Source organism: Falco peregrinus, chromosome Z (genome assembly GCF_023634155.1).
Source record: "Falco peregrinus isolate bFalPer1 chromosome Z, bFalPer1.pri, whole genome shotgun sequence".
Lineage (NCBI taxonomy): Eukaryota > Metazoa > Chordata > Aves > Falconiformes > Falconidae > Falco > Falco peregrinus.
This window is the reverse complement of record NC_073739.1, coordinates 35,564,057-35,583,270: the sequence shown is the minus strand read 5'-3', so window position 1 is coordinate 35,583,270 and position 19,214 is coordinate 35,564,057. Positions and strand designations below refer to the sequence as shown.

The 19,214-nt window shown below is 41.2% G+C and overlaps 1 protein-coding gene across 1 annotated transcript; it reads right to left on the bottom strand.

Annotated features, from left to right (window-relative positions):
* Positions 1 to 4,819: 4,819 nt before the first annotated feature.
* On the bottom strand, positions 4,820 to 13,478 carry MINAR2 (membrane integral NOTCH2 associated receptor 2). The gene is made up of 3 exons (XM_005233806.4): positions 13,283 to 13,478; positions 5,811 to 6,056; positions 4,820 to 5,007 (listed from the first exon to the last, which is right to left on the bottom strand). The coding sequence occupies exons 1-3, from the start codon at positions 13,445 to 13,447 to the stop codon at positions 4,828 to 4,830; spliced, it is 591 nt and encodes a 196-aa protein (XP_005233863.3). The 5' UTR covers positions 13,448 to 13,478; the 3' UTR covers positions 4,820 to 4,827.
* Between the last annotated feature and the right edge of the window lie 5,736 nt (positions 13,479 to 19,214).

Sequence of the window (19,214 nt, the reverse complement as noted above, 5' to 3'; positions counted from 1 at the left end):
CTCACAGCCAACAGACTGGAAAAGGGGACAGGCCTGTCAAACTTGACTTACAATTCTAGGTTCGCAGTGCCTCCAGGCTGCTGAGAAAGGAGTTGAACCACAGCACATGCCACGTTCTTATCCATGAATCCAGGCACCCTGAGTCTGCATGCAGCAGTGGCTTGAGCCTGAAATCATGTTGTGGGAGACTGAGTTGGAACTGAGAAAGCCTTTCAGTGTAAACAGCTCACAGACACAAGAGTCTCTCATGTATTAATTAATGCATTCTTATGCAATGCAAATAATCAGATTACAGTTTGTACAGGTAAGGTCACTGCAGGACTGTGAATCCATAGAAATGCTCTGAATTTGTATCCTTCTTTGTCCTTGAGGTAAAGCATCCCAGGAAATCCTAAAAAAAACAAAACACCCCAAAACCTAACCCCCCCTATGTTTTACAAAAAGCACTTTTTATAGAAGGAAACTATATAAGAGTAAAGTGCTGCTGTTAAACCAAAAACTATAATACACCTACAATACTTTGTGCTAAAAACTTTTAAAATTTCTCTTGGGCAACAAAGAGAGATGGTACATCTTATGTTACACTTGTTGCTTGTTACAGCAGGTAATGGCTGCTTCTAGCTTTTGAAATCTGGAAGCAGCTTCTAACCAGTAAAACCACATGAGAAAACAGTTGACAGGAACATCACATTTGTCGTGCTGGATGGCTGTCTGATGCTTATTTCATCTGACTAGTATCTCCATAAACCTGTATTTTAGAGAATTATTCCATTTACAATAGTGTAACCACACAGAGCTAGGTTCCTAGAGCAGATTCTGTAGTATGATCTGCTTCAAAATGTCTCCAGTCTAACCAGCAGGACACTCTCCTTGGGTAAAGGAATTTGTGGGGACCTTCCTGATCTTTCAGTGATAGCAGATATATTTAGCATCCACACAAGTTCTGCTGTTATGTTTCTTTATTGTTCAAATAAATATTCATTCAGCACTCATACACCAGAGCATCATAACTGGAGGAGTAACTTCTGCCCTGCCCAAAGAAATGTGTAATATATGACACCTCACAACCCACATTGCATCTTCCTTTTTCAAATCCTGAGGTGACTAAGGTAATTCTATCCATGGCAAACTCAGAAATGTCTCTTTTCCTTTCCTTTTCTTCTTTTAGACCTTGTCGTGTTTAATGAGTGTATAGGCAGAAGAAAAACAAAATTAAACTGGAAACTGTGAAAACATGTACCCTGCTAAAAGCAACAAGCCCTGCAAGATCCTTTCCATGGAGCAGCTCCATACTTTACTGAAGCAGAGTGGTAGCTGTAATTTCCTCAAGTAATGCCTGTTGGAGCTCCAAATCCAAACATGAGCCTGAGTTCAGCAATATCACAAGCTAAAACCAAACAACATGGGAACTGAATGCATATTTAAGGATACTTTTGGGAAAGGAAGAATGTAGCAAAGGAAGAGGAAGGCTGGGAATTTCCTAATCAGAATTTTCCAAGATACTGTAGTGATTTGGGAGAGCAGTTGTGTGAAAAGCCAATAAAGAATAAAAATCCAATTGCTTAGGTAGTTTTGAGAGGTAATCTTGGTTTTCTAGAGAGAAGGAAGTTAATTTTTCTAAAATCACTTGTGAAATACAGTATCTGCCAGTGTAATTATAAGTTGGCAGGATCTGCCTGAATGAGTGTTCTTAATTTGCCTCCAGATTGCAGCTGTACAGTTTATAAGAGCTAATTCCTGCCACATCTCACTGCAAATGCCAGTTTGCCCAGTCAAAGGTAGTATTCCACTGTAGTTATACCATTATTCTATGTGTTATGGGTAGGTGCTGGCACAATATTGGTGTGTCAATCTGGCATTGCATGTCAAGAGTTTTTACTGACTATTAAGTAGGAGGCTTGGCTGCCATTTGAGCCAATTACCATTGGAATAAAAAATTTAAATCTGTGCCAAGATTTGTTTCTGTTGATCCAAATTTGACTACTTATCTTTAAACACCTGCTTAAATCGTACTGAAGTCAAACAAAGTGTATGTGTAAGCATTCTCTCAGGCCAGGAAGAGACCAGGGAGTGTAGATCTCAGTGATTACTCACCACAGGGCCCTGGAAATGCCGCATGTCCTGTTTTAATGTCATTACCTAGTAGAGTTGTTTTATTTGCCCAGGTTTAAAAGCACTTTTGGAATACACTAAACACTCTGTTCTCCAAACTCCAATACTGATCCTAGTTTGTAAGTGTTATGTGATGCCTTTTCTTCTGCAGTCCCTGTCACTAATGATTAAAAAACCCACACACAAAACCAGACAAAAAACCCACAGAAAAAGAGGCAACACAAAGCAACCTTACCAACCAAAAATTAAAATCGCTCTTGTACAACACACATCACCTAGGATTGCATCAAGTGGTTACAGAAGGGGTACCTCCTGAATTGTTTTTAGGCTAAGCACCTCACACAAAGGGTCCCGAGACTGCGCCGCCCCCCCTTGCAGAGGAGTCTTTGCCTCTCAAGCTGTTGGTTTGTCCCGTCCCCCCAAGGTATTCCACTGATGTTTATTTTCTTAAACCCTAGAACACAGCCCACCTTCGGGCGGGCGGCGGGCAGCCCCCCAGTGGATGCTCCCCGCGGTGTGCAGCAGCAGCCCCCACCCCCACGGGCCGGCAGGGCGCCTCCTGGCGGGCGGGTCGTCCCCGTGCAGGCTGCGCGGCCGTGGCCCAGCTCACCTGCCCGCCGCACTCTGCCGCCAGGTGTCAGCAGAGGAACTCGCATGGCAACGGCGCCGCGGAAAACAAAAAAACATCCTCCCAGCCCCAGCCCCACACTCCCCACCCCAAATAAATAAATAAATAAATAAATAAATTTTTAAAAGAGAGAAAAAGAAGGGGTGGGGTGTGTGGGGTGTGTGAGGGAAGGGCAAATGACTCCCAACCGGCACCTCCGTGGCTCAAGCGGTTTTCGTCTTTCCTGACATTCCGCTAGATGGCAGCAGTGCAACCAGGCTGAAACGGACGGTAATGGGCTTGTGGAGAAAACGATCTTATCCCTGCTCCTAAACCCTCAGAGAGCAATGCAGTTAAGCAATTCGCATTATTGGCGGTTTTCCTGGAAATTACAGAGCCCTTTGCTTTTAGGCTTCCAGCCTGCATCAATAATTTACAAAAATACATCTCTGCATTGTATGCAATGCACTTAAATAAAATGTACTTGGGCTGGAAAAAGCAAGTATTGTTGTTTTAATGTGAATAATTACTTCATAATGTCAGCTATTAGTCTTGTAAAATGCTCCCAAATTCTTACTTTCATAAGCTGAGTGGACCTGATCTTTCAGAGAACACCCATCTATGCTGAAACTGCAGCAAGCCAGGAGACAGTTCCCCTATATATTTACAGCAATGCTCAATTTTATAATGGGGATACTAATTTTGTACCAGTACGTTAAAACGCTGCTACACTTTTGCTATTGGCTGCTCACTAGATTAAAGCAGTAGACTATTTCACCTGTGTCTTTGAACCAGTTATGGTACAAGCTAGACTAGGGCCCAAGTAGTTACAGTACAAACAAGATTCAAACACAGGCCAGATGAGGAAGGAAAGAATTAAACACACTTATCTTACTGTCACACTGTGCTTGAAGATGAATCCATCCTGACCTGCGCTAAAGCACTACAAAGCTTCTGTAAGTGGGACACATGCTAGAATCCAGAGAAGGCAATACACAGTCTATCATTTTTCATGCGAAGAGAGGTAGATCTGGTATAAATCCAACCTTCCAGCTTTTGCGCATTTGTGAGACTCCCTTGTGTGAGCAAGGGAGAGCTCCATCTCAATAGTATTCATAGCCCCTTACCCTAATACAGAGGTAGAAAGTGTCTGCAGCACTCAGACTACTTTTCAGAAAGGAAAGAAATAATTTAAGCTCTCTCTTTTTTCAATCACTTTTAATTTTGTAATTTTATCCCATATTTTCATTCTTCTGAATTATTCTGAGGTGTATGAACTGTCTGAGTGCTCTTAACATTTAATTTTGGGCCTTTCATTTACAGAGACCCTTCTTCACAGCATGGCTATATAACATCTATCTTTTTAAAGTGTATTCTAATTCTAATTTATACTCTACTACTCCACAAATTTTGCTCCAGTTTTTGATGTGTCAGATTAAGAAACTATTGGCACTCCAGTTTTGGGGATGACAGAGTTGCTACACTTCAACTAACATGACACAGGGATGAAGAAACCCTGTCTCAGGGAATTCTTTTGACAGTAGCTCAGCATCCATTTTTTGTTTTTCTTCTCTGGGAAAGCAGAAGAAAACATTTATGCATTCAGGCTAGCTTTTTACTAAATGCTGCATCATTGCAGCAATATGTTCCGTCACTAAGTAATGTGTAAATTTTTGGTTTAGGATTCTTTGGGATATCTTGGATGCCACTGTATCATACTTTTCTGTATACCAATAATAGCTATCATAAAAAGAAGAACAGGATGGTAGGTGTTTATTAGAAAAAATAGTCAGCAGGTTTTCTGTACATACTGTATGTACTATATCACACATCTGATCTAAACCACTAGTACAAAGAAGGCGGCACTAAGAAAAGTAGTGTATTTATAGTTTTCTTTTTTAATTGTACCCATAAGGATACATTCTGCTGTGCTCGGAGTATTTGTCTCTTTTCAGGATCAATTCCTTATGCTGCACAGGAACATTGTAAAATAGTGATGTCAAACAAATTGTATTTGTGGCAAAAAATTGGAATTCAAATAAAACAAGGGAGGGGAATAGTATCATAAAAATATTTATTGAAAAAATTCCCATCATCATTTGGCCGTACTAAGTAAGTAAAACGCTGAGAGTGACTATGGTAATCAGGATGCAAACAGCTAGTACCATGAGCAGGATGATTCGGCAACATTTGGAATGCTTTTTTTCTCTTTCTTTCTTTTTTAACAAGGTATCATACCCAGGAGTATAAATGTCCCCCATCCAGAACCGTAGATCATTAGGATTTTCCTAAAAGAAAAATCAGAAAAATAACTCAGTTCCACTCTCTTGCACATAAAGTCATTAGAACATAGCCAGAAGTATTTTGGCTATCATCAGATAGTGATTAATGAATTTAAGGCATCACAACACAAACGCAAGAAACTTTCACTTGAACATAGGTTATGGTACTTGCCAGATACTGCAAATGTTCCACTGGGGAAAATTAAACCCACACTTTTCAGCCAGGAACCAAATGCAGGACACCAGCCATTGAAATTTGATTAAAAAACCCAGAAGAAACTATGTTGTCTTTTCAAGTAGAGTTGTCAATTTAGAAACACAGATCTTTTGGGGGAAAAAAAAAAAGGAACTACAGAAAAAAAACTCACAAAAGTAACCCTAAAAGTTATTTGTGTCCACCCACAGGCAGGCAAGTTCCCACATAGTGTGGATGAGGCTGAGAAAATATATGTTTTTTGGTAATGGAATAATGTTTTGAACAGTTATTGAAGTGGGTATATAATATTTAAGTGCCTTGTTTATAGTTCTTCCTTATATAAACGGGGAACCTGAGCTGAGGGGTGTTGCAGTTTAAGACTCTCTGGTCACAGAGGTTGTGTTCTGCAGAACTGAAAATCCTGTGGTCTAATCAGATACGTAGACTTTTCCTGATCAGACCCATGTTAGTGTCATGTCTGTACAGAAAATACATCTCTATTTACTTCTGGAACCCCACCGAAAGAACTAAGTGGGCTGCACACTGGTTCATGCACACACACCACACAGATCAGCAATTATCTTTGCACAAATGCAGCGCAACAGCCTGTTACCTTTATGTGGCTGGCCAAGTCAGAGTGCAGCGAGTGTCTGTCATAGTCTTGCACGGTCCAGGAAGGGGTCTTTTTCTTTTCCTCCCAGTCATCATCTACCTGGATATCACTGTACAAGGGGTTGCTTTTGATTGTGGATTTCAGGGTGACGGGTGTAATGTGTTTCCCAAGGGCTTTGTCTATAATTTCTTGACTGACCCCATTTGAGTCTAAGCCCGGCAGCTCACTGGCATTCCTCTTCTCGCTCTGTAAGGCACAAGTTAGATCAGAAGTTGGCTTTCATCTTCATTTACCTACAATGCAGGCCCTCTTCCAAAATTATCATTCGTAATATGACAGAATATTTTTTAAAATTACACACGAAGCAAATTTTCTCATTCTGGCAAACATCTACAGTGCATTAAAGGTACTGTTCACTCTGGGCAGATTTATTCCTTCTGGGGAAAGCACGTGGGTACAATCTGAACTTTGAATGCTTTTGCAAATGTGAGCTGTCATTATGCCTGCTGAAAGCAAGTCTGTGCTTTAGCAAAACAGTGCTGTGGAGCACTGTGTTAGAAGATGCAGTTCTGCTGAGAGCCACAGGTGTATGATGCAGAAGCAGAGGTACAAGGACAAAGCAGAATGAAGCACAGGGCTAATGCTGTGTAACTGCCTTGGCTGGAGCTGCACCTCTGACAGCAGGGTTGTGATTCACGGTTCTGTTCACTCTGTTGAGTGCTAGACCCAAGTCAGGATGTCAGAGACCCTTCATTCAGTTAAGGGAGAGTCCTTGATTTGGGTGCTACCAAAACTCAAAGGTAATTAAATATCTGAGCAGTCTCCCAGCAACAATAATCACTAAACAGGACCTTTTAGGACAAGAGAGTGGCAAGGGAGGAGAAAGAACAACCCTGGTGGGATTACATTTTGGACAACTTGCAAACTGCTGCTTAACACAACGCTAAGAGCCTCTTCAGGTGCTGGTAAGATGGTAGTTACCATATTTTTTGATCTCTAATTCCATGGAGGAATGCAATCAGGCTCTCCAATTCACCATGTTCAATATTTTTGTTCACCACAGCTTTCTGCCCCTGAATTAATCCATCACTCATCTGAGGTTTTAGCAGTGCATCAGTTTCCCAAGAGATCTGCTTCTGACATAGCTCTTCCTTCCCGCTAACCCTCTCCCGTGTCTCAGGACTGCTTCTACAGGACCATCACAGTACAAATTTAGGTTTCCTCATCAGCAAATACTACTCACCTATTAACACCTTCGTCCTTAGGAACTTTATGTTGAGACAAGGGGAGCCTTGCCCTGACTAGGTGGCCCTGCGGCAGGTGTGCTGGGGAAGGGGCACACTCCCCAGAATATGGGAATACAGTGAGCGCACATCACAACAGATGAAGAAACTGGGACCTGAGAAACTTCTTCCATGAAAGGACATCTTTCCCAGGATATTTCTCTTATATTGAGATCTCCAGCTTTTAAGTTGCCATGGGCTGCATGGACTTCAGCAGCCAAAGGGCTCACTGCTGTTAGGGGTGTGTCCTGCTCCTCTTTCCACCCTTCTGGTGGGGGAACAGGGGATCCCCCCCTCCACCCACACACAGGGTCTGGGAGCTGCTCAGATCCCACATCAGCCAATGTAGGCCTCTAAGCTGATAGCAAACTGTTGACTACTTCTGCTTGAGTAATTTTTTGCCCCCTTTGTGGGCTGGTGAATCCACTTCCAGTGGAAGCCAGCTGCTACATGTCATCACCTACTTTATGCCTCAGTGCCTGTGCACACACATAGACATATGTGAGTTGGTCTGGGGCAGGCAGATGTAGAAGGGAGAAGAAGGACTGGCTTCCTTCAGAAAGGAAAGGTGGAGAAGAGAAAACAACAGTTTTGTTGAAGGAACCCTAGGAGAAAACATCATGCTGGTATTCTAAATCATGCACACATCATGCTGCCATCACTAAATGGTGCACAAGTGACTAAGTATGTTTCCCATCAATAATTACTATTAGTAGGTGGATGGATCCTCAGTGCCTTTTCAGTCCCTCTGTTAGTTCATAATTTCCATATGTCATTCCTTAGCTTTGACATGTCCCCTGACACTATTACACTTTGCATTGCAGTGACAGCTGGGACTGAAGCTTTCTGGGTTGTACTGGTGGGATTTCAGCTGAGCTGGTGTTTTTAACTGTCATTTCTTTCTGACTGCATTTTATTTTATTTAGTTTATTTTATTTTATTTCTTCCTTAAAATTTGTCATTAACCTTAATGACACTTCCCTCAAGCTTGCTAGATACTCGAACTTGGAGAACATTTTGTTGAAGAATATAAACTGTCTCACCAGGGGATGCTTGGTCTCCCTAGGCTAAAATGGTGTGAAAAGAACGCGACTTGACAGTAATTTCTAAAGCTGTTTTAAATAAAATGCTCCAAAACTTGGAATAGATGTCATGATGCAAATTTTTTTATAAAGTAAGTACTTTGTGGCAAAACATTTTTTCCCATTCCATCTGGAGTACCTTCCTTTTCATGGCCATGAGAACAGGAGAATGTCATAGCCTGGAGCAGAGGTAGAGAGGGAATAGGATGGGAGGGACAACAGGGTTTTACTGTTAGAACTGGACTGGAATTTGGTGTAGGAGATAGTTTGTAGAAGTTTTGGAGAACAGACATTGAAGTGCTAAGTTGATAAGGAGAAGGCATTCGAGTGCAGGCAAACGCTTGGTTGTGAAACTTCTGCAGTAGGTATGTCCTAGAAATTAGTTAGGGAAAAGGAAGGACAGAAGCCTGAAGCACACACACACATACAAAAGAACCAACAAACCCCCAAAAGTTTAGGCCCAAGAAATTATACAGAGAAATACGAAGAAGATTGCATGAAATATATGCATTTATAGAAGCAGAGAAAGAGGAGACTAGATAATAAAAAATATGCCTGCTAGTATTAATTCTAGCAAAACCTACTTATTTATTCTTCTCAGATTCGGAACATCTCCCAACAGTTTTCACAGATTTCTGTTTTGATTGTGATTCACGAAGAAAATATTCATGAAAGAAAGAGGAAAGTATTGTAAACTTAGATATCCATATGTGGTACGGAATTTATATGATACACACCAGAGGCAATTTATGTTACTATTCATTAAATGGAAGATGGAACAGCAAATACTCGAAAAAGCAATAGTTACAAAGAACTCTGAGAAACTGTAGATGAAATGTGTTGACAAAATACTTATTTAACAAGATGAAAAATGCTGAACTCTGCACACACATAACTGTGTTTGATGTACATATAGCTTATGAGCAAGAAAGCTGTTATGGTTTGTAACTTGTGTTTCACTGAGAACAGTTTGTATCTCTTTGACATACCCAGAGAACTGGCATGTAAAAAAAGAGGATTCTGTAAAAAGCCTGAAGATCTACAAAAAGTCAATGTTAGTTCCATCCCTGGTCAAAATGTGCTTACTCCACAGGTTTTTCTTGCACAAATTATGCATATAGGTACGTTACAAAATATAAAAAAATATAAATTTATCTATATTGCTAGGAAGCAATTTAATCTCATTTTAATTGTGAATTCATTATTTTGTTCCTGCTGTTGTCATTGTTGTTAGCACTGAAACAACCTAAGAGTATAACAATTCTTCCCTCAGTCTGTGATATGAGACATCAAGCTAATCACCCACCAAAACCATGAAATCAACAGTTAAGGCTAGGTCTTGGTCTCAAGCCCATCTGTCTGCTAGAAGAGACCAAAGAGACACCTAAAAAATTAGGGAAATTTACTTCCTGGAAGTCATTTTTTTCTTTATTTCCCCCAAAGACAGTTCCTCTTGTCCCATGGCTAGCCATGGTCTCCAGCTGCCTCTGGGGGAGATACTCAATGAAAGTGACAAATGCTCTCAATGAGCAGCTATGCCTGGAAGTTTTAACCAAGGGGGTCTTTAAGGAGCTTAGGGCCACCAGATACTGCAGGATTTGTTTTGTAACAACTTCCTCAATCCTAATGAAAGTGGGTATCAGAGTGATTACTATATTTGCATGTAATTTATTTAAGACTATGATTCTCCATTGTGCAAAAACTTTGTAATGCACCCTGTAGGACTCTCTCAGCACTTGGAAGGCCATTTTTCCTGATGCAGAGACAAGTTTCTAAGACAGACAAAAGGTCTGATACATCAAAAGCTGATAGGTGGTCACACAAAAATCCCTGTGATAGTTTTAACTGTATAATTATTGCTAGGCATTTGGTCAACAAAAACCTCCTCATTTATCAGGATAAATAATTATTAGCTCTTTAGAATTTCTTGAAGAAATGTGATTTCGTAAGTGATGCTGCAGAAAAGCAATCAGGAAGGCTAGGAATAACCAAGGGTAAGTAAGCAGATCTGAAAGACAGTAGGACGAACTGCTCACATCAAGGGTTTCTGAGAATGAGTTTTCATACCAAAGGAACTAAAGGGGGTCAGAATTGTTTGCCAGACACAAAGCAACCTGGGAAGCCACCTGACATGGGTAAGAGGGAGATCAGTAGATGGTTATAAATGCTTAAGCCAAAGTGGCAGGAACATTCAGAGAAAAGCAGGCATTTATACTATTTTAATTGTGCAGCACTGAGAGGACTTCTGTCCTCACAATGAATTTAAAGAAAGCTGTTTTATCTGTCTTTGGTAATGGAGTTCTGCTGGGTTGTGAGCACATTATGTAAAAACTCTGTATGGTGTCAGACCAAAGCTCCTGCCAGCCTTGCAGCTGGCTCTGATTGTGGCCAGTTGCAGATGTCTCAGGAAGAATAACTGCAAGTATGTAATGCATGTATGAGCCAGGGCACAAACAAGTGACTGTAAACCAGCACCTGACTCATAGGTAAAGAGAATTTCCTGTCGTAGTACACTGAGAAACAAAGGCAGGACACAGGCATTAGCTCCTATGAGAGAGCGGGAGCGAATGCAGTTAGCAGGATAACCATAATACCTGCAGGCCAAAATTTTGTGGAAATTTTCAGGGCAATCAGAAAGCAGTCAGTAGCTAGCCATTTGCAAGAGAAACAGTCTGTGCTTTTTACACTGCTTTTCACAAGGAAGGGCCAAGATTACGGGACTGCTTTATGGTTTGTTTTATTCAGAGTAGATGAAAATATACAGCGAGCAGGGAAGCTGTTCAGTTTACCTGATACAGAAGGGGAAAGTAAGGAGAGAAAGCAGCAGCTTTTTGGTCAGCAACAGGAATTATCACTATGTCAAGCTGTTTCTTACAATGGAAATAAATTTAAAAACTTATAGGTGGAGAAAACACAAAAATGCTTAAGTGCAATTGAATTGAAGTGATTTCATAATGAAGGTCTGGAAAAGACCACAAACACACCACTGAGAAGTCACTTTACATGGGGAGCCCTGAGTAGCAGTGAATTTCTGAAGAGGGAATTTAGGCTACTCTTAAGGTTTAATGACTTTGGGAGTCTGTAGGTCATGCACATATGTTTTGAAATGAATTCTCCTCCCTCCCCCACCCCATTTCCGTTTCTGAATTAACTAACCCTTAACCCCATTAGCTCTCTCATCTTAAAGCAAAATATGTTATTCCTGTGCCATTAGTTCTCCACTGTGCCATCATGTTTATTCTAATGTCTGGAACTCATCAGTTCTTTTCCCTTTATTTGATTGTCAGCAAAAGGGAAAAAAGGAGGTGAGTTCATAAGGGAGCAAGAATAAGGCACAATGAATTTTTTCTGGACAGCTTGAATTCACTAATGACTACAGTTGAAAGTATAGGTTGTGCCCTAGGTTTAACATTTATAAAACGTACCGCGTTGCAAACTGCATTTCTGGAGACATGGTGAGCAGGCATTTCCTTTGAAATGGCCATCCCGGGGCTGGGAACAAAGTTCCAGGAAAACCCTCTTGCTGGTGGTGAAGGGCAAGAGCACAGGGCTTCCCACACATTTTTAATCCTTCTGCAGCTCTGCAGCCCTGGCTTGGTGACAGTGCGTCCTGTTTAACAACAATGGGGAAAAGAATCCCTGCTGTGGAGAAGGCTCTGTGTGTGGTTGCCTCCCTCCTGCACAAAAGAGGGGCTTAGGTGGAGTGGAGAGTGGGGCCAGCATTGCACCATACCCCATTGTTTGGGATCCCGCAGGCTCCTTCCCTTGGTTAGGGCTCTTTGCGTGGGAGACGACAGGCGATGTCCCCTCCCAGCTGTCCTTGGGGAATCGCCAGCAAAGATTATACAATATGAGCAGAAGCGGCTGGAGGCACTGGTGCAGGCAGAGGGAAGGGTGTCTGGGATGGGGAAGAGGGTAGTAAAGGTACGGGGGGGTCATGGAAGTGGGTGTTAGGAGGGGGAGGACTTTTGCATGTGGGTGAGGGCTGGAACAGACCCTGGGAGGGGGTGAAGGGGTTTGGGGAGCTGATGGGGATAAACGTCTGAAAGGGGAGAAATGCAACTGGAAGTAGCTGCGGGAGATGGTAAGGATCTTTCTCTTCCCCTCCCCTCCTCCAGGCTGATGTTTTTTCAGCTCCCACTCTCATTCCCCTGGGGAATTGGATACCCACCCTAAGGATGCTCAGACACTTTTCCACTCCCCCACCCCTCTGCCACCCCCCCGCCCCCCTGCCACGCTTATGTGCGCCTCTGTCCCTTGACAAGAAGCAGACCTTGGAGCTTTTGCTGAAGCTCGGGGTGGGGAGAGGCGAAGGGCTCCCCAGGCAGCGGGAGAGGAGTGCTGTGGAGCAGCAAGTGGGGCCCAGAGGGGCGTGAGCTGATGCAGCTGTAACGCTGCTGATCCAGACATGAACTTCTCCTCCGCCAGATCCAGGGCCTTTACTAGGCAGCACACATTCACATTTTTACCAAGAAACCGCTGCTACTTCTATAAAATAACCTGGATTAATGCAGTCAATGTGTTTCATACTTTCAACAGCTGTCTGTCAGGATAACAGGAAGGTCAAAGTAGAATGAGAAAACACAGCAAAATAAAGAGGAAGCCACAGCACAGACAGAGATATGTAGACATATATAAGCTTGTGAGATACTAGTGAGAATCTCCAGTGCTCTCTCTAATGTGCCTTTTCATCGAGTTTCAGGGGTATGACCTGGCTTTCAGATGTAAGTCTGAGTTTTTGTCTTACTTCTTCATGGGGCATGTTTCATTCACCCCCTTAGTACAATAAGTTGTAATTATTGTACTAAGGGGGTGAATTAATATCAGTAGGCTTTCTGGGAAATGCTGCGAAAATGTTACGATGAGCATTAGAAAGCCTAACGTACCAAAACAAGTCAGCAGACAGCCCCAAAGAGAGTAGTTCTTCCCTTGCAGCCTGATTCTCCCTGAAGCCAATGGGAAAACTTACGGGAATATCAGTGATGCAGAGTCAGAGATGCAGGAATCTGACTCCATAGCTGAAGCCTCAACCGCATGTTATTTTCCTCCTGATCCCCAAAATGAGGTGGAAAAATCAGGAAAAATGTCAGCCTCTTTTAGACCTTACCTGTAAATAGACCCTGTTGTGCCACCGCTGCACTCCAGGTAAAGCTGCTTCTGGGAATTTTGCCAGCGTGGCTTCCAGAAAGGCAGATTTTTTTACTAAAGACTTCACCTCCAGTTGCAGGAATTTATCAGGATGGTTGTTGTTTGGCAAAACAGAGAAGTCCATGTTTCTGTCCTGTAAAGTAATAATGAAAACAGCCCCAGCTTCTCCTTCCTGGATGTGCATGCTTCTTCTATTATTAATGACGTGAAGAAGGATACGACAGTTTCCTGAAACTGTATCTGACCCCTGTTTGGTGTCAGGCTCACTTATATCATCCACCAGTGATAAAAGATTGCTTAGAAGCAGCAGAGCAGACAGGACATGTTTCTGTAAGTGCCTAGCTTAAGTTTTCAAGTTCAAGGTCTATTTTGATAGATATATATGTGCTCATTAAAGCTAACAGAGTACCAGTGAGTAGATGCATGAGACACTTAAATGCATACCAGCACTTCCTCAAGTGACCTGCCAAAAATGCCAAGCTTACAATACTTCAAAGTAGGCTTTTTTTTCCCCCAGAAAATTAGAAGCAGCTCCCAGTGCAAAGCAAGCCTTCCTTTTCTGTGGCTCCATTGTGCTGTGTGGGTCGGTACCATTCACCACAATGGTTATGACATGCACTTCTGTAGGTTCAGGATTTTCTTTCACAGTAAGTTCTTCTTGACCCTGAGAAATATTAGATTGTTTCAAGTAATTGATAACAGAAGTTTTCAGGGAATTGATTCTTCTCCTGTTCAAGTGAATGGAAGAAAAACTTACTGACTTGAATGGCATAGTCCCCTCACTTTTGTTATTTTATTTTGAGATTTGATATTTTCTTCATAATTTTATAAGTCTGAAGTTCTTTTGACTTTCAGCTAATGAAATTGCCCTTCTCGTCATAGCCATTACTTACAACCAGCAAAACTAGCCTCCTCGTTTTTATTTCAGCCTTTTTTTTCCCCCAAACCTTTCTGCTTTCCTAGGATATGTTTCATCTTTGATGACACTGCCACAGAGGAGAGGCTTTTGAAAGTACATTGTTTGAAATTCAGGAAAACTATTTTGGATCAAATTAGTACTGAGAATTAGGGCATCACAAAAATTTTAGCCTTCTACTTAGACCAAAGAATCAGAATAATCTATTTTCCTTACAGAAGATTGCTGAAATTTAAAAAGAAAATAAACCCAGTAATCTATTTTTAAAAATGCTGTTAATGTGAGATTCCTAATGCAATATATGAACACTTTAATATGCATTTACATTAAAAGTGTTATCTACTTAGAAAGCTCATGATTTTTCCTTGCTTGTATTTACTGGCATTTATTTTACAGCACATCTGTAAAAAATTACTAATCTACCACCTTTCAAGTAGGTGCTCATATTAGAGTGTTTGTGAGCAGCTACAAGAGAGAGTAGTGACCGTGTTTCTGAGCAGATGTGCATGCTTCTGGGGAACCTGTTGCTACATTCAGAACTGTTTCTCCCCAGTGTAATGAAACCCTGAAACACAAACACACCTTTTACAGTGGGACTACCATGAAGCTGCCATTTTAGACTTAGTTTTCCCTGTGCAGAACTAAGACAGTAATAGTACGTATTCTAAAATAGCTCGGTATATAAAACCATGCTTTCTTTCTTAAATATACGTATCCTTTACAGCATCTTTCTGGACGCTGTATTCTTCTGTACATTATAGCATATAATGTGGTGTGTGCCTGTATGAATTTACTTACTGACACTACTTAATTTCATTAGACATGACATAAGAACATAAAAAATATCTCACTAGATCAGACCCCTCAAGCCCAAGATCTATCACTGTGTTTGAAAAAGGCAAGAAGACATGCTGTTTAGGAAGGCTGTGTACACCTGGCTACTTTCTGCGGTTCATTCTCCTTTTAGTGTCCTAGAAGCCACACAACTTTTTGTGCTAGAGTGTCTCTTCCCAGGCATTTTATTATCTGTTTATAGACTTGTCCATGAATTTGTCTAATTGCTTTTCAAATCTTCTGCTTTAGAAATTCTGATTGCTTGTCCTTTAGAAGCAATCTTCAGAACATCATGACCATCTGTCTATTTTTATGTGTTTTAAGATAATTTCCATACTAGTTTTATCAGGGATACCCTCCTTGCAGGATTTTAAGAACAAGAGCTCCACGTGCAGCTTATCCATCACCTTCAGGATGTTTTTAAACCTTGACCATGCTTGTCTCAGCTGCCTCCTCAATCTGAAGGCTTTTGCAGTCTCATCTCATAATCCACCTGGTCTGTCTCCTTGCTCATTTATTTGCCTTTTTTAATGTGTTACAGTATAATTCTACTGCATTGTTCATAAGAACACAGCAAACATAAATGAATGCTATGCTCAAGCTGTGGGTACACCACAGTTTCAAAAATGGGAAAAATTATGTCCATTCTTTGAACAACATCTATCCATTTTGGGGGTTTTTCCCCCTGCTATTCTCATAGAGCTAGTAACTTCAGACTACACTAGCCAATGATACTATGATTTTTCTTTACCTATATGAGTGTCATTTGCAAGTTCAGCATCTTGTAGGAACAGTTTAGGCTATTTTCTATAGCTATACTGCCTTACATTTACCCACATCAAAGTCTACTGCCCAATGTCTTGCCTAATCACTGGTTTTTTTTGTGAGATTCTTGCCAAGTGAGGCAACAGTTAGTTGACAAGAAGAGCTTAATTGTCACCTACAGAGCTGGAGATCTCAGTTTTACTCTCTTCCTCATGCCGTTAATGAAAATATTGAAAAAAACAAACCCAAAATCATTCCTTGGGGAACCACACTGCTGACTCCTCTCCATCCTGAAAAATGAGCATTTTGCTTCCGATCCTTTAACCAGTTTACAGGCCATTAAAATTGCTCCTGTAGTCCTGTGTGAATATAGTTTCTTGAATATCCTGTAATGTGGAACCTTGTCAGAGACTTCTGTGTCCACCAGATCCTCTTTGCTCAAGACACAACTGAATCCATGCTGAACCTTTCCCAACAGCCCGTGCTTATCCATGTGATCAGGGACTTTATTCCTTTTTATCAGCTGTTTACGGCACCAGAAAAGGAACTCAAGACTCCCTGCTTCATCAGTAGTTCAAAGGATCCCCTAAAGATCCCCTTTTCCACAAATATGAATTATACTGCAATCTGCCAGAGTGGCTATTTGAAACAAGTTTACGCACCATGGCAAGCAGTTCTGTAATTTCCTAGTTGTCTTCTTCCAGGAAACTCACATGACTACCACCCTAGATACCTGTTAGCATGTAACATACCGGTTTGGTCTTACATGTATATTTCTTTCAACTTGATCCAGCCTCTCTGACTTCTCTGCTATAAGGAATATGCAAGGTACGAGAACCCCTGCCACATTTAGCTGGGAAGGCCAACACAAAAATTCACTGAACTTCCCTTTCATAGCTCTATCCTCCTCAAGTGTCCCTTACTGTGTTATCAGATGGTCCCAACAGACTCATTACCTGGCTTCTTGCTTTAGAAGTATTTCAAGTCCCTTTTACTATCAAGTTGGATATCTTTTCTACAGAGCTCTTCAAATGCTTTCTGAGTGCTCTTACTTTTCTGTTTACAGTTGACCTGCTAGGCTTTAGGGCCTCCATTGACCTCCTTATGTAGGCAAGCTTTCCACTTTTTCATATCTTTTTAGAATAAGTAAATGGCTGCTTCTCTGTCACTGAAGATGACAATGAAAACTGAATGAAAAAAAAAAACCAAAACCCAAACAACCCAAAATCTAAACCACATCATCCAGAGCAATGCAGCAATTTCCCTTCAGAATAAATGACAATGTAATTAAAATTCAGGTATTCCTTTTCTTTAAGAAAGGTATGAGAAGTGGTAACTATTGTCCCTGCTGCAGCTAACCAGCATGTATGTGGAAAGATGTAAGCTCGCTACACACCAGCCTAGCACAAAACCTGTGCACCACTTAAATCCCACTTAATCCAACAAAATAGAGTCTAAGTGGCATTTAATTAGCAGAGAGGTTTAATCTAGCCCTTGTGAGCTGAAGTGAATTTCACTTTTACTTGTCAGCTGAACTCGACTGATTTGACATTCATTAGTTGAAATCTTACATATTCATCAGGCTGGAAGGAAAACATATTAATGCAGAGGGATTGTTGCTAAAGTAGAAAGACCAAACCAAAAAAGCAAGTAAACTCGGGTGAGCGTGTCTATGAGTGCAGAAGCCTATTGCTTCCCTGAACACAGCTGGAAAGGGCTGCCTGCTGTCACCCAGGGCTGTGGCAGAGTTCTGCAAGACAGGCACATACATGCATTTCCCGCCAGCACGCCAGGACTCAGGCCACAGGCTGGGTACATTCTTAAAATGTTCTTACCATTTTGTGACAAACAGGTATTTTGGACTGTGCTGCTTCTCTGAATGACAGAGTGTATTGAAGCAGTAAAATGAACTTGCTTTCAAATTCATGCTGAGAGGGAAAGAGGCATTTTTGCTATGAGGACACAAAGCTGCTTCAAAATTATTCACTCACATCTAATTAGTAGTTTTGTACTACAGATTCTGAAGGACTCGGAGCCAGAGCTATGAGCATTATAACACCCTGATTTCACTCATTACATTTAAAAAGAACATAATTCTACTGTGCAGCTTTCTATCCTTGGTTCCCATCCAAAAGTCTTTTCTTTTATAATGTTGCATAAGGGTGATGGGAGGATGATTTCAGCACAAGTCACTCATCTGTTTCCAACAGATACAGTGAAAAGGTAATTTTCCATTTTGAGACAAAGTTGACATTCTTGTTACTGGAATACTCATGTTAGTGGAAACAGCAGAGCATAAACATTCAGATTTGTGTGGTAAACATTCAGATTTGTGTGGGTGATATCGGCCTCTGGCCCCTCTGTCTCAGACTGTCCTCTGGCCCCTGGTTTGGAGACATCTTTCCTTTCACTTGATTTTTCGTTGTTGTGATCCAAGCAAGTGCGGGAAAATTAGAAGGACTGGGTACTCAGTAAGTATGAAGAAAATTTACAATAATGATTTGTTTCTTTTGCCTGCTGACTACAAGATTTCTATTAGACATCCAAATGTGTGTCTGTGCCATTGAGGAGTTATGCCCAAAAGCAACTGAATTTGCATTGAAACTTTCTAATTATACAAAATCTAACATCACATTCCATAATGTCAGAATTATTTTTCTGACTTTCTCTCTTTACTTTTTAAAACCAGAAGATACTTAATCTAAAATCATGCATTACCATGTCATTAAGGTTGCAGTTTTTGAATGCACAGCAGTAAGATGTCAAACCAAAGATTTTGACAGTATAGCTATTTGAAAGCACATAGGTTGGTTTCAACAGAAGGTAAGGCTGCAGCTATGTATTCCTCCTGGACAGAATCACAGTCCTATGGGGGCTTCAGTTTATTAAATTGTGTGGTTATCAAAATCACATCTATAAAGTACATTCTTTGCAGTGAATTAAAAGGAACACTCACTCAAATAAAGATGCATTCCCTCTTTTGCTTTCAGTGGAAAATATGATGCCTTTCAGACTCATTTCTCTGGCTGTCTTGCCATTAGCGTTTGCTCTCCTATGTATTTTCAGAGCATGCCTAAAGGCTTGCATCACAAAATGGTGGCAGAGGACCTACTGCTCTCCTTTTGCCAAGTTCAGCAGTTATAAAACTCACCTGAAATAAATAACTTCTCCACTGAATATTACTCTGTTATACCCAACTTTCCATATATCAAGGCTCACAAAGTGGCATGTCTCTGCATCTTCAGACAGGTGCTTAAGCCAAGAGGCAGGAGGCATTTACTGTAGGGACAACTGCAGCTGTATCTGCAGCACGGGCCGCTGTGGATTCAGCTGCCAGACATGGGTGCCCAAAACAGGAAAAATGCAACTATCAAAA

Excerpts from the sequence above, each read along its gene's own strand:
- MINAR2 (XM_005233806.4), bottom strand. The coding sequence starts at position 13,447 with ATGGACTTCTCTGTTTTGCCAAACAACAACCATCCTGATAAATTCCTG. Across the intron at positions 6,057-13,282 it reads ACAACAGGGTCTATTTACAG|AGCGAGAAGAGGAATGCCAG; the intron begins GTAAGGTCTAAA and ends TGTGCCTTACAG. Across the intron at positions 5,008-5,810 it reads ACTTGGCCAGCCACATAAAG|GAAAATCCTAATGATCTACG; the intron begins GTAACAGGCTGT and ends TTTTTCTTTTAG.